Source organism: Berghia stephanieae, chromosome 1 (assembly GCF_034508935.2).
Source record: "Berghia stephanieae isolate SIO BIC M18660-M18661 chromosome 1, UCSD_Bste_1.3, whole genome shotgun sequence".
Classification (NCBI taxonomy): domain Eukaryota; kingdom Metazoa; phylum Mollusca; class Gastropoda; order Nudibranchia; family Aeolidiidae; genus Berghia; species Berghia stephanieae.
This window is the reverse complement of record NC_088360.1, coordinates 98908342-98923112: the sequence shown is the minus strand read 5'-3', so window position 1 is coordinate 98923112 and position 14771 is coordinate 98908342. Positions and strand designations below refer to the sequence as shown.

General features: G+C 36.6%; 1 protein-coding gene across 7 annotated transcripts in view; it reads right to left on the bottom strand.

Annotated features, from left to right (window-relative positions):
• LOC144962513 (uncharacterized) overlaps positions 1 to 14771 on the bottom strand; it is a 145835-nt gene that overhangs the window by 13114 nt on the left and 117950 nt on the right. For all 7 annotated transcript variants that reach the window (XM_078895518.1, XM_078895523.1, XM_078895522.1 and 4 more), the window contains 2 exons: positions 4315 to 4660; positions 3692 to 3799 (listed from right to left, as the gene is read on the bottom strand). In XM_078895518.1, the coding sequence (XP_078751644.1) occupies positions 3692 to 3799; positions 4315 to 4428 (222 nt within the window). In that variant the 5' untranslated portion in view covers positions 4429 to 4660. The remainder of the gene's footprint in view (positions 1 to 3691; positions 3800 to 4314; positions 4661 to 14771) is intronic.

Sequence of the window (14771 nt, the reverse complement as noted above, 5' to 3'; positions counted from 1 at the left end):
AAATATGTACTTCATGCTGGCTAGAAATTTTCATATGTCTTGTGATCAGAATGTGTAAAAGTCAAAACATGATCAGATTTATAATGGTTTTTTTTTTCTTCCTCTGGATACGCTTTTATGATCGTCGGAGAAATATTTCATAAGGGCGTCCGCCATTGTTTAGAGCCAGTTACTAAATTATCATGCGTCAATACGAGGGAAGTGACGTCACGACTGTTGAAGCGTATTGACCTACAGGGACCTCGAAACAGAGGTGATAACTGAAACGTATAGATAGAACGAAGATGACGCCACTCTGTTCTTTGTTATTGTTTTTTGCCATCCACGATTATGAGTACTTCTCACTAAACTGTATGAGCCAGACTATAAAAGTGCATTGTTACAGAGAGTTTTGTGTTTTCGTCTGTTATACTTCCGGATGGCAATGTTGTGAGCTTCTTAGCCAAGCGCATACTATCTATGGATGAGGCATAGGTTGATGACTCCGGTTGTCAGCCTTTAAACATGTAATTCAGTTACCTCTTTAGGCGATTCATTAATCTTATTACACTGCTGGTACAAAACTTTGTCGCCTGCTGTGTCTTTCCCAAGGTCGAAAGATAGAAATTACAATGTAACATCCCCGGAGACAGTTCTAATCCATCAAAACTACACATAACATCGTGTACTTTAAAGTTGAACAACACTGTGTTAAGAACAACGTCAGGACGTTTACCTAACACACTCGTGTGTAATGTTTTGTTTTTATTGTTGTTGTTATTTGTTTTGTTATTGTTGTTTTTTTCTTTCTTGCTTTCGCTTTCTTGTGAGGGGAGGGGGGGGGGTGTGGAAGGAAGGGGGAGGGGGGGGGGAAGGGGGATTTTTATTATTTATTTTTATATCTATTTTTTTTTTTTATTTTAGGCAATTTTTGTCAATGATGACTAGGGTAATTCTCTATAACTTCTTTCTAGTCTCTCTCTCTCTCTCTGTCTCTCTCTCTCTCTCTCCCTCTTTCTCTTCTCTCTCTCACTATCTATCTCGTCTATCTCTCCCCCCCTCTGTCTCTCTTCTCTCTCTCTCTCTCTCTCTCTCTCTCACTATCTATCTCGTCTATCTCTCCCCCCCTCTGTCTCTCTTCTCTCTCTCTCTCTCTCTCTCTCTCTCTCTCTCTTCCTCCCACTCTCAATGAGAGTCTCATAATGTATATTATGGTGCTGCTAGGAGCTCGAAGAAACAAATAACAATGTGAAATTGAATGTTTTGTTGATAAAGGGGAAACCCGAAACGTCCATTGTATCTGTTTTTGTATATTAAATTGAAGCTTACATTCAATTTCACATTCTTATTTACCTCTCTCTCTCTCTCTCTCATATAGAGTTTTCCCATAAATTTACGATGCTCTATACTGCTTTTTAATGTTTCATTTATTATTCCCCCAGCAAGTCAAGTAGAACCACATTTCTATTCATACAGTACACGTCTCTGATATGCGTCCTTTTTGTACTAAAACTCTTACTATATCCGTCATTGCCTGAGTCAAGTGGGGTAGTGTAAGCTAAGTGCCATACTCAAGAACACAACGTCGGCACCCAAAGTTTCAAATAAAATAAAATAAATAAAATAAAATTCCCTTTATTCATCCTATCGGGAAAATTTGTCTCTAGGATCTATTCTAAGGGAAAAACTGGAATAACCCAGGCGTGAGCCGCAAATTGAGCTAGGGCGATGTGACTTGCTCAAGGCCACACAGCGGAGCGGCGAATGATCGAACTCGGTACCTTTCGAGTAGGAAACAAAGACGTACCGCTGAGCCATGCTGCCCCCACGGTTACTTACCATCACTAATCCGGCCAATGACAACGCTTGACAACGCTTGACATCAATTGACATTTTGTTTTGTTTTATTGTTTTTAAGGGTTTTACGGCGCTTGCAACACATTAAGGTCATATCTGCGCCAGTAAATTGATAGAATTACAATTAATGCACCCAAGACAAGGGAAGACTTGGAAGGGGAATTGGTTCAAATAGGAAACAGGTGTAGATTCCAAGAGCACACTATCAGTGTACTTAGTTTGAGAACACTAAAAGTCTCATCCAGACACAAGCACAGGTCCCCACTAAGAGGAATACACACACTCAAATGTTTTACAAATCAATATAAGAAAACATAATACAGTGCATAACAGACAGATGATTCACAAGGAAAATAATATCATCTCCCAAAACTAACTATACATTTGACTGTTTCCTTCTCAGCCAGGGTATCTGGCCAGGGCCAGGACAAAACCAAGTAATCTCATTCCAAGACAAAGACAGAAAGTAAGTTGGAAACAGATATAGGGGGATAGAAGACAATAAGTACCTCCCTGCCCACTATGGGAGGTCAGGAACCCCACCCAGGTTTGGCATTTTGTGACAAGACGAGATACCATGCCACTATGCTACCGACGAGGTGGGGCAACCCCAATGTTATAATGTAGCAATGACTATCCCGCACAAATCTTTGGGCCTCTTTTTCGCTCACGAAGTGCCCGAATTCGAGTCAAAATATGGGACGAAGCCGTTTCGTATATGCTATTTAAAAAAATTAATTACGACGCTGTTTATCGATGAATATGACTGAAAGTTGGCACACAGTTAGAAAAAAAGTCATTTTAGATTATGTCAAGCGACAAAACTCGTGCGATTACCAGAAGACCGTTATAAATAGATTTTTACTCTTTGGAGTCAAAAATTTCTAAAACTACCGGGCGTGGAGGTTTTGTCGCTGACAAGGTAATACATGAACATTTCTTCTTTTTGGTTGTAAAATTTCATATGAATATGACGAGTACTTTTCCCGTATTTTACAAAACACCATCCTAATTTGCTCTTCAAGTTTCAATCTTTTAATCCACTTATTACGCAAGATACAACCAAAGGTCGAAAAAAATGCCGAAAAAGCGTCCCATATTTTCGCGTTTTTTTTCCTCTTTGCGGGTCATCCAAATAAATGAAACCTTTGAAACTGCATAACTTGTTTATTTATGAATGGATTTTTAAAATTCAAAAACATTTTTACTCAGTGGAGATAGGGCTTGGATTTTAGACAAAATTTTTCCTCAAAAAGAGAAAAAAACATTTTTCATAGTCATTGTTATATAATGCCTGTTTACTTGAGCATTTAAATAGCGCAATATCCACCAAACGTACTCAAATTGCTTTGCAAAGGAGGGGGCGGCCCATGGCCAACAGCAACACGTAACATGTAGAACGAGACATGACGACTGTTAGGCCATATTACTATTTTTTCCTACGGACTCATTATACATCTGAGTATGGTGAGAGAATGTGAGTAAAGAGCCTTTTCCAAGGACTTAACTAAGAGTAAGTAAAGTAAAATTCCCTTTATTCATCCCAAGGGGGAAATTTGTCTTTAGGATCTTTTCCAAGGGAATAACCCAGGCGTCAGCCGCAGTGCAGCGCCGCAAATTGAGCTAGGGCGAGGTGCCTTGTTCAAGGCGGGTAGTCGTACTCGGTACCTTTAAGGTACGAAGCAAAGACCGTACCACTGAGCCATGCTGCCTGCTCCTGCTTGGAGCGAGGTTCGATCGAACCCAGGACCTTCCGATCCGAATGCGAGTGTCATACCACAAGATCACGACATAGCCGCAGTACACGACATGTCTACACTAACGAAAACACCCAATCCTTTTTTGAATGACTTACTTGTAAGACTTTGGATTGATTTTGTCTTTTCTTGAATCGACACCTTTGGGCGGCCCGTCTATTTTGCTCCTTTCTCCGCTCTTTCTTGGCTCTTTCATTGGGACTAAGCTGAAACAAGATACAAAGATAAATAAAATATACATATATACAATAATATTTATTATCTATTATCCTCACCTCATAATGATGATAATAATAATAATAATAATAATAATAATAATAATAATAATAATAATAATAATAATAATGATAATAATAATGATAATAATAATAATATAATAATAATAATAATAATAATAATAATAATAATAATAATAATAATAATAATAATAATAATAATAATAATAATAATAATAATAATAATACTTGATTCATCCATAGGACATTTTTTTGCACATTTAGTTATTTCCTCCTACAACTTTGTTTCATCCATGCGTTGGGATTTTCATGGAATCGTCAGGGAGGTATTCTGTATTTTAGTGTCATTTTACACCCCGAGTACGCTGCGAGAATGTGAGTAAAGAGACTTTTCCAAGGACTCAACTATGCGCAGAGCGAGGCTCGAACCCAGGACCTTCCGATCCAAACTTAGAATGCTTCTAAAAAACAACCCTAGAGCTTACCTCTGTTTTCGTAGTGTCCCTATATTCTAGTTTGATTTCTCCTTCGCCCCTGGCTTGTCGCTTGGCAATGAGCGACTGCCTAAGACCTTCCTTTGATGGACCCTTTCTCTGCATATTGTTGAATACACCGGAAGTGAGGAAGAGGGGAAAGTTGTAGAACACGGGGTGATGCGGATGGATTAGAGAACTTCCGGCCACGACCTTCTCATTTTGGCATCGATTCACTACTCTCTTGGAGCGCCCAAGAAACTGAGGAGTTCAGTCAAGAAGAAACAACAGTGTTGGAGGATGATCTGATTGTGATTGAAGCCAGGCGACGTGAAAAGACGGCATTTTTGGAGAAAATCTGTAGAGTATAAAATATATAAACAATGGAAAGAAACGTTAAATGTGATTAAAAGGCAAAAAACAGCAACATCAGAAATAAATGACATTTTTATACAGCTGTGTTTAAAAAGCGTTGAGCACAAACGAAAAAGACAACAAAAACAAAACAAAAAAAATGAACGTACAAAAACAAAAAACAAGCAAACAATTTGTTTTTTAACGACAAAACAAAACAAATAGATATAACAAAAACCAAACAACATTTTTTAAAAAACCTAGCAAAACAAACAAAACCACCAAAAATGTGACATTATAATATAAATCTACGACCAATACTATTACTATCATTACCGACGTATACTTGTATGTGCACGTCAGTTTTAACCAGGACTGATTGAAAAAAACACCTAAAACCTTGGATCCTAGATCATAATTTTTTAGGGAAAAATTACGTTTAAGCAACTTTGAAAAATGTGCTGTTTAGTTTTTGTTTTTGTTTTTGTTTTTCCAGAGTTCGGCAGTATTGTGAGGCTGACAATCAATATTTGACGATTGCCCTAAATTCCAACATTGTGTTGAGTGAGGTCAGCCTTTGATCGTCCCACTAAGAGCTAATTACTAAAAAAAAAACCAAACCTTCAGCTTTTCCAAGTCCATCCTCTCTCTCATTATTAATCTATCATCAATCCATCCGGCTATGTGGTCGTGTGGTATGACACTCGCTTTCGGACCGGAAGGTCCTGGGTTCGAGCCTCGCGCTCGGCGCAGAGTTGAGTCCTTGGAAAAGACTCTTCACTCACATTCTCTCACCGTTCTCGGTGTAAAATGAGTACCTGGCCGTTAACAGCGCTGTTTTTGTCCGAAAAATGGTAATATCGCCCCACAGGCGTCATGTCCCGTCCTATATGTTAAATGTTGCTGTTGACCATGGACCCCTTGTAAAGCGCTTTGAGCACATTTAGTGGATATTGCGCTATATAAAGCTCAATAAAATTAAATCCATATTTTCAACCGGATCCAATTGTGTTTTTGTAGATGGAAAAGCGATTATCATGTCTAAGCATTTGAGAACCAAAGTGGATAGTGAGCAGCAATGCGGATTAGCCAAATTATGTGACCCAGCATCTCAACACGGTATTATGTCTTGATTAATTGATCCACAAAAATTGAATTTAGAAATATAATAATATACATACAATGATTAGAAATATAAACTATGACGTTTTGTTTTTTGTTTGTTTGATTATTTTTTTTTTTGTTTTTTTTTTATTCGGGGAGTTTTTATAACAATAAATTATATAATATACTCCTAACCATAATGAATAGGTTTATTTGTTTTAGGTGTTTTACGGCGGTTGCGACACCTTAAGGTCATTTCAGCCCAGTGAATCCAAAACTGATGAAAAGGAAAAGCTGTAGATCTGAAGTTAAAGCACCAAAGAAAAGGCAAGACAAATGGGACTGGTTAAATATTTTTTTTTTTAAATAAAGAAAATTGCCTTTATTCATCCCATAGGGGAAATTTGTCTGTAGGATCTATTCCAAGGGAAGACTGGAATAACTCAGGCGTCAGCCGCAGAGCAGCGCCGCAAATTGAGCTAAGGTGAGGTGACTTGCTCAAGGCCACACAACGCAGCGGCGGGTGATCGAACTCGGAATAGAAAACAGTAATTGACCTCTCCGCCAAAAAGACCCCACCCAGATAGTAAATAGAGATTAATTTCTTATCCTTGGTATGAAATCAGTTTCTAGCACCTAGTCCTTCATTTTTTTTTCATTTCATACATAGCATGTCGCCTGTTGTGCGTCCTTTCTCTACAACTAGCAATCTTGCAATAAAGGTCAATGTCAATAGTCAGGCACTTATCACAAACTGAGTTGAGTGCTGCCATGTGTGTTTTAAAGAACTTAACCCAATATCACAATGACGCGGATGGGGATTTGTCACCCGTCTGGTTATTGACAACGCCCATGTTTCTTTTATGCTTTTGATACATTGAACCATTGGCACCATGCATACTCGTTCATCCATCACCCCATTCATCCATCCATCAACCCACCCGCCCATTCATTCATACATTAATTTATTCATTCATTCATTCATTCATTCTTTCATCCATCCATCAACCTACATATCCAACCATTAATCCACCCATCCATCCATCATCAATCTATTTATCCATCCACCAATCCATCTATCCATCCATCCATCAACTCACCTTTTCATCCATCAACTCACCTATCCATCTACCCATCCATTAACGCATGAGTCAGTTCATTCATCCATCCATTCATCCATCAATCTACCCATTCACTCATTCATTCATTCATTCATTCATCCATCCATCCATCCATCAATCTACCCATTCACTCATTCATCCATCCATCCATCTATCAACCTACATATCCAACCATTAATCCACCCATCCATCCAGTCATCAACTCACCTTTTCATTCATAACTCACCTATCCATCTACCCATCTATCTACCCATCCATTAACGCATAATTCCGTTTATCCATCCATCCATCCATCAATCTACCCATTCACTCATTCATCCATCCATCCATCCATCCATCCATCAATCTACCCATTCACTCATTCATTCATTCATCCATCCATCTATCAATCTACATATCCATCCACCAATCCATCCATCCATCCATCCATCCATCCATCAATCTACCATTCACTCATTCATCCATCCATCCATCTATCAATCTACATATCCATCCACCAATCCACCCATCCATCCATCAACTCACCTTTTCTTTCATCCACTCACCCATTCATCTACCCATCCATTAACGCATGAGTCCGTTTATCCATCCATCCATCCATCCATCAATCTACCATTCACTCATTCATCCATCCATCCATCTATCAATCTACATATCCATCCATCAACTCACCCATCCATCTACCCATCATATGAGTCCGTTGATCCATCCATCCATCCATCAGCCCATAAGACACTTACCCACAACCCCAATACATACTACATACTGCCGACCGCTTCTTCAATGAACCGTATCCCCATTAACTCAGCCATACGTAACTTTACGACCATCCAACCATCACCTAATCGTTTCTTGGAATAACCTCACCTGATCAATTATTGATGACAGGACGCGGGCCAGACCCTCCACATCTCACCCTAAGCCTGACCCGATTCCTCTTTATTGTCCTTACACCACAATTCATAGTTCTTGCCCATCATACTTAACTGTTCTTGAAATGGGCCCACCTCATTTAACTAGTTAATAAATGCCGTATTATGGAAAGACGCGTATTAAAAATGTGGCCTTTTCAAATATCAATCGATTTAACTGACGCTCATTTTTGGCAAAAACTCAAACCTGGGACTTCGCAAGAGTTTTTGTCAAGACGAGGGTCATTTAAATCGATCGATATTTGAAGGACGAGTTATATGGTCAAATTTTTAAATACGCGTAATTCCAGAGTACGAGAGTTAACTATACAAACATTTAATCCTGAATGAGTCGGGCATCCAAGTGGTAATCGTGAAGTAATCGAATACTTAAGATAATGTGAGAATAGCCTACTACTTCAATATGCGTGACTCATACTAATACCGGTGTTTCTTTTTTTTTTACGAAACCCGCCGAAACCCGACAAAGTTATGGGAAGCAGACAGCAGTGGGGAGTGAACCTGGGACTGGGTTTCGGCGGGTGTCGTAAAAAAATAAGTAATTGCGGGTTTCGGAGGGTATCGTAAAAAAAAAAAAAAGAAACACCCTACCAATACTACATTCACATCACTCTCATGATAATTTCCTTGTTCATTATATAAAGAAAGACTTGAGTCGAGAAGTGCCAGAAGACAATAAAGAATAAAAAACTTCTTTTTTTTGCGATGATGGGAAGTTGAACCTAGGACCCGACCGTTACGGCATCATCCGCCTTGCCAGGAGATTACGCTCAACAATCTGCGTTGTCCATCAAATGTAATTAATATTTGACTAATTTAAATGAAAATACTTTTTTTCTCTTCTAAATGAAACAATGTCACTTTCACGTCAGTGACCTGAGCAATGCATGTCAAACACGTGATATTGTTTCTATATTTGGCACTTCTTCACAATAATGAGTACTGGGTTTCAATTCAACTACATTTCGATTATTGACTGTTGCCCAGCCAGTGTCGATGGGACGATGTTATCTGAAATGAGTTGTCTATGCGACTATGTGGTCTTGTGGTATGACACTCGCTTTCGTATCGGAAGGTCCGAGCCTCGCTCGGCGCATAGTTGAGTCCTTGGAAAAGGCTCTTCACTCACATTCTTTCACCGTAGTCAGGTGTAAAATGAGTACCTGGCCGTTAACAGCGTTGTCTCTGTCGGAAAAAAAAATTGTAATATTGCCTAAAAGGCGTCATGTCATGTCTCGTCCTACTTGTTAAGTGTTGCTGCTGGTCAGGGACCCCTTGTAAAGCGCTTTGAGCACATTAAATCGTATTAACTGGATATCGCGTTATAGAAAAGCTCAAGTTTATGAAAGGAAAGCACGTCCGCCGTCAATAACAATAACAAACCCCCATAGTTGATCACACTCAACTGCTCCTACAATTTATGACACAAATCGCTTTCTTTGAAGCTAATTCATTCAGCTGTAACAGAAAGGAGGACATCATCACCTTTGTTTCTAAATTAAACTGCTTGAATGCACGCATTTCATTCAAAAATCACCCATTTCCCTGCCTGAAAACGAGTGTCACAACATGTAGGCGTTTATGCCAGATCAAATTCACCTGAAATAACGAAATCATAATCTAATAACTGACATGACAGGAAATGGTTGAAATAATTTAACCTATAAAGCGGAAAATTGTATTATTCTTGTGATTTACAAAGAGCGGCTCGCATAAATGTTGTATTTCGGATACTTGTACTTTGTACTTCATTCTCTTTTCTTTCTTGATATCAAATTTTGAAAGAAAAAATGAATTTGTGTTGGGAGCAATATAATATAATATGGCAAAACAAAGCATTTTCAAAATCATCGTCATCTATAGGTAAAATATGTGGTCTTGTCGTATGGCACTCGCTTTCGGATCGGTGGTCCCGGGTTCGAGCCTCGCTCGGCGCATAGTTGAGTCCTTGGAAAAGACTCTTTACTCACACTATTCTCTGATCGCACTCAGGTGTATAATTAGTACCTGGTCGTTAACAACGTTGTCTCTGTCCCGTCCTACATGTTAAATGTTGCTATTGGTCAGGGACCCCTTGCAATGCGCTTTGAGCACGTTTAGTGGATATTGCGCTTTATAAAAGCTCAATTGAAAAACAAACATCCCCAAAAAAGCACCCTTCCTCGACTAAGTGGTTCCTGGTTAACAGCAATACTTGACATGTAGGACGAGACATGACGCCTGCTGGGCGATATTACAATTTCATTTTCCCGCGACATAGACAACGGCCAGCTACTCATTTTACACCTGAATACGGCGAGAGAATGTGAGTAAAGAGCCTTTTCGAAGGACTCAACTATGCGCCACTCGAAGTGGAATTCGAATCCTGGACCTTTCGGCCGGAAGGCGTGTCATACCAAGAGATCACATTATAGCTTAAAGCAGAATATTAATCAATGTGTAGCACAATGAAGCCGGAGTTTATCCCGGTTTCTATAGCGTGAAACGGACAATAGCAATTGCATGCTACCCTTTGGATAGGACGCTAGTCTATCGCAAAATGCTTTCCGCCAGATCTAATAGACCCAGCTACCCAATCACTGGTGGGTGGAAAGGGGGGGTTGGGAAAAAAATCTCGACTGCACCTGTGGGATCGATCTTGGTCCCTTTGCGTGTGAAGCAAGTACTCTACCAACTGTACTATCGGGACTCCCGCGTAGCACAGTGGGCGTGATGAATTCATGAAAAGGCAAATTAATGACTTACCACGCTACTACTACTAATGTCAAAATGACAAAATTATGAAATGTTGGTGTTTTGCATTTGAGAACATAACAGCCAATATCCTCATCCAAAAAAAAAAAAAAAAAAAAAGAAATTTGTTCAACTTTATATAATAATAGGATTCAATTATTAATAGTCTGATGTCACGTCCTCCCAGCAACCAGCAGCTTGGTTCTAAACAAAGAAAATCGGCTTTTTCCCATGTCATGTGATCAGAATGATATAAAGTCAAAACATGATCAGATTTATAATGATTTTTTCGTCTGGATACACTTTTATGCTCGGGGGAGAAGTATTTCATAATGGAAGTGATGGAGATAATGGCGTCCGCCATTGTTCCGATAGTTTAGAACCAGTTACTATGAGTCATTACGAGGAAAGTGACGTAACGACTGTTGAACCATATTGATAGAATTCCCATAATAACAGAAAAATGAAGTAAGGAAAGTAGTACCAGAAGACAGTAGTGGAGAATAAAAACTTTTGAGGCGCTGGAGAGTTGAACCGTTGAACCCAGGACTCATCTGTTACGACATCTCCATCTGGCCACGAGAGGGACACTCTACAATCCACACTATCACCACTCCAAAAAAAAAAAGAAGTGGTCTATCAAACATAGTAGCTTTCTTGATCTGAAAAAAAAGTGTGTATGAAACAGTACCAGACAACGCAAGAAAGAAATATAGAAGAAAAAAAAACATCTAAAAATCAGTCTTACTTATTTTGAGTGGGGGTTATTTGGGGGTTTATTTCCTGCTTCTTTTAAATTTTTAAATTTTTGTTTTTTATTTTGGGTTTTTGTTTGTTTGTTTTTCTTTGTGTGTGTGTGTGTGTGTGTGTGTGTGTGTGTGTGTGTGTGTGTGTGTGTACTTTTCTTTCTTGCTTTGTCTGGCAGTGTTTCGTATACACTCTTTCGGATCTTTACCTTATACAAACTGCCTGCTCCCTAAATTTTGACTATCTTGAATCCCTCTCAATACTACGTTTAGCGTCATGTTTATAACCACGGAGTATCAAATTCATACGGTTACATATTATGATGATTATTCACATCAATAAGTAATTCATTGAAGCTCTTGTGGTTTTCAGTTGGCCATTTGGACAAACAAATCGTTGTTATTAATGATATCATTAATAATAATGTCAGTGCCAAGGTTGGAATATTTTTAGAACTGGTGTCACCGAACAAAAGCAACCATTTCTTGACTGGCATATCACTACGCACAGACGTTTTTAGAATAAAGAAAATAATTCATCACTCATCATGCCATGACTCAAAGACCTCCCGGAAGCCACTGACAATGCGCACGCACATTGAGCATGCCGGACGTGGATAACAAGACAGGAATCCTTCCGCTTGACGGAATGCTTACATCGCCGCTTGCTTACTAATCCGCATTAAAAAAATAACCAAAGAAAATAATAATAACGACAAAACAAAAGGTAAAAGAAGTAAAGGGGGAAAAAGAGGGAGGTGGGGTAGGGGGTGGGGAAAAGGGGGGGGGGGGTAAAAAAAATCATCCTGTCCCGTTATCATTAGCAGACATTCCGTAACGGTGTCCTAGTTTCAGACACGTCGTCTTCTTCAGCATACCAAGTGTCGTCCTGTTGTTTGCTACTGACTGGGGGAATCAAATTCATTCTAAAAGATTAATGAGCGAAATAAAGCAATACAAAAAAATACAACCAGGTATGAAATACGTGGTGGCGTCTTTATCTAGGTCAGTTGGCAAACGTTGTCGTCTTGTTAAAACGAAAGGTATAATGGATGGATAGGTTAATGGCTGGGCGTTTAATTACGCATTCATGTCGATTATTTATTTCATATGAAAGTGGTTATGCTGGTTGTTGTTATTATTGTTGTGTCAGTTGTATAGTAAGGTTGTTGTGGTAGCGATTACTATAGTATGGTGACAACAGTTGAAGTGATTGTTTAAAAAAAGTTGAAGTACATCTCTGTTAAATGACTCAAGTGACGAACATGTCATTACAAAGTTTCACACTTATTTTTATATATATACGTTTACACAATGACAAAACACTTAATTTTTCTTTTGCTCCCTTTTCTTTTCTCTTCTGTATTCTTCTTTCATCTTCTTCTTCTTCTTCTTCTTCTCTTCTTCTCTTCTCTCTTCTTCTTCTTCTTATCTCCTCTCTTCTCCTCGTTCTTTTCTTCTTCTTCTTCTTCTTCTTCTTCTTCTTCTTCTTCTTCTTCTTCTTCTTCTTCTTCTTCTTTCTTCTTCTTCTTCTTCTTCTTCTTCTTCTTCTTCTTATTCATATATATCATCATCATCATATCATCATCATATCATCATTATCTATCATCATCATTCATCATATTATTATTATTATTATTATTATTATTATTATTATTATTATTATTATTATTATTATTATTATTATTATTTTTATGATTATTATTATTATTTTATTATTATTATTATTATTATTATTATTATTATTATTATTATTATTATTATTATTATTATTATTATTATATTATTATTATTATTATTATTATTATTATTATTATTATTATTCATTATTATTATATTATTATTATTAATTATTATTATTATTATTTATTATTATTATTATTATTATATTATTATTATTATTATTTATCATTATTATTATTATTATTATTATCATCGTCATCATTATTTATTATTATTATTATTATTATTATTATTATTATTATTATTATTATATATCTATCATTATTAATATTATTATTAATTATTATTATTATTATTATTATTATTATTTATAATTATTATATATATTAGTGCTATAATAATAATAATATAATAATAATATAATTAATTAATAATAATAATAATTATTATTATTATTATATTATTATTATATTATTATTATTATTATTATTATTATTATTAGTGCTATTATTATATTATTATTATTATTATTATTATTATTATTATTATTATTATTATTATTATCATTATTATTATTATTATTATTATTATATCATTATATTATTATTATTATTATTATTATTATTATTATTATTATTATTATTATTATTATTATTATAATCCACCATGTTGCCCTCAGAATAACCAGGAGTCGTTCACGACTTAGTGCTGTCATTACAATTTCTTCTAGTAGATTGCTCCATTCCTTTATGGTTCATGAAGAAAAAGAATGCTCATTAATCTATTTTACACATCACTAAAGAAATATCATATTAATTCAGGAAAATCAATATTAAAATATGTAGCAATGAAACTATATACATATCGATTAATTTGTAAATAATGAAAGCAATTGTTTTTGTATTACCTATAGAAGGAACGAAATTGACGTCACTTAGCTCTTTGTTATTGTTTTTAGTCAGCCATTTTTATGAGTAGTTCTCACTAAATTGTATCAACCAGACTATAAACGTTGAAGGTTATACATTATAGTTTTGTGTGCTGGTGGTACGTTATATCCGGCTGGCAGATCTGAGTATTTTACCTGAAGGCATAACACCAGTATGTACGTTTTGTGTGTATATGTGTGTGGTTTTTTTATTCGTTGGTTTGTGTGTGAGACAGAAAGAGAGAGAGAGAGAGAGAGAGAGAGAGAGAGAGAGAGAGAGAGAGAGAGAGAGAGAGAGAGAGAGAGAGAGAGAAAGCGTGTTTGTTTGTGTGTGTGTGTGTGTGTGTGTGTGTGGATTAGTCGTTGGCAAGACGAGGTGTTTGATTTAATATGCCAAATTGGTAATTATGCTAAATTGGCTATGAATCTTTCATGAGGTCGTGAGACCGTTTTCCATGGCCAATTTGGAATTGATGGAATTCGTTTCCATGGCAACTAAACTGATGACAAAATAATGCTCTGTCAAATCATAACACGATTATGGAAAATGAATGAAGTTAACGACACTCGGCTCTAGGTTATTGTTTGTAGATCGCCTGTTGGAGGAACTGTTCTTAATAAAGTCCCTCTAACCATGGCATTCGTAAAGAAAAACAGAAAAGAAATATAGAAAGAAAAAAAGGACAACAAAAAAAATAAATAAACAAAAACAAAACAAACCAACCCCCACCCCCAAAAAAAAAACCCAAAAAAAAAAAAAAAAAAAAAACACCAACACAAAACCGAAAAAAAACATAAAGAAAAATAACAACAACAACAAAAAATAACAAATAAACAAAAAATGAAAACAAAAACAAAACCAACAGCA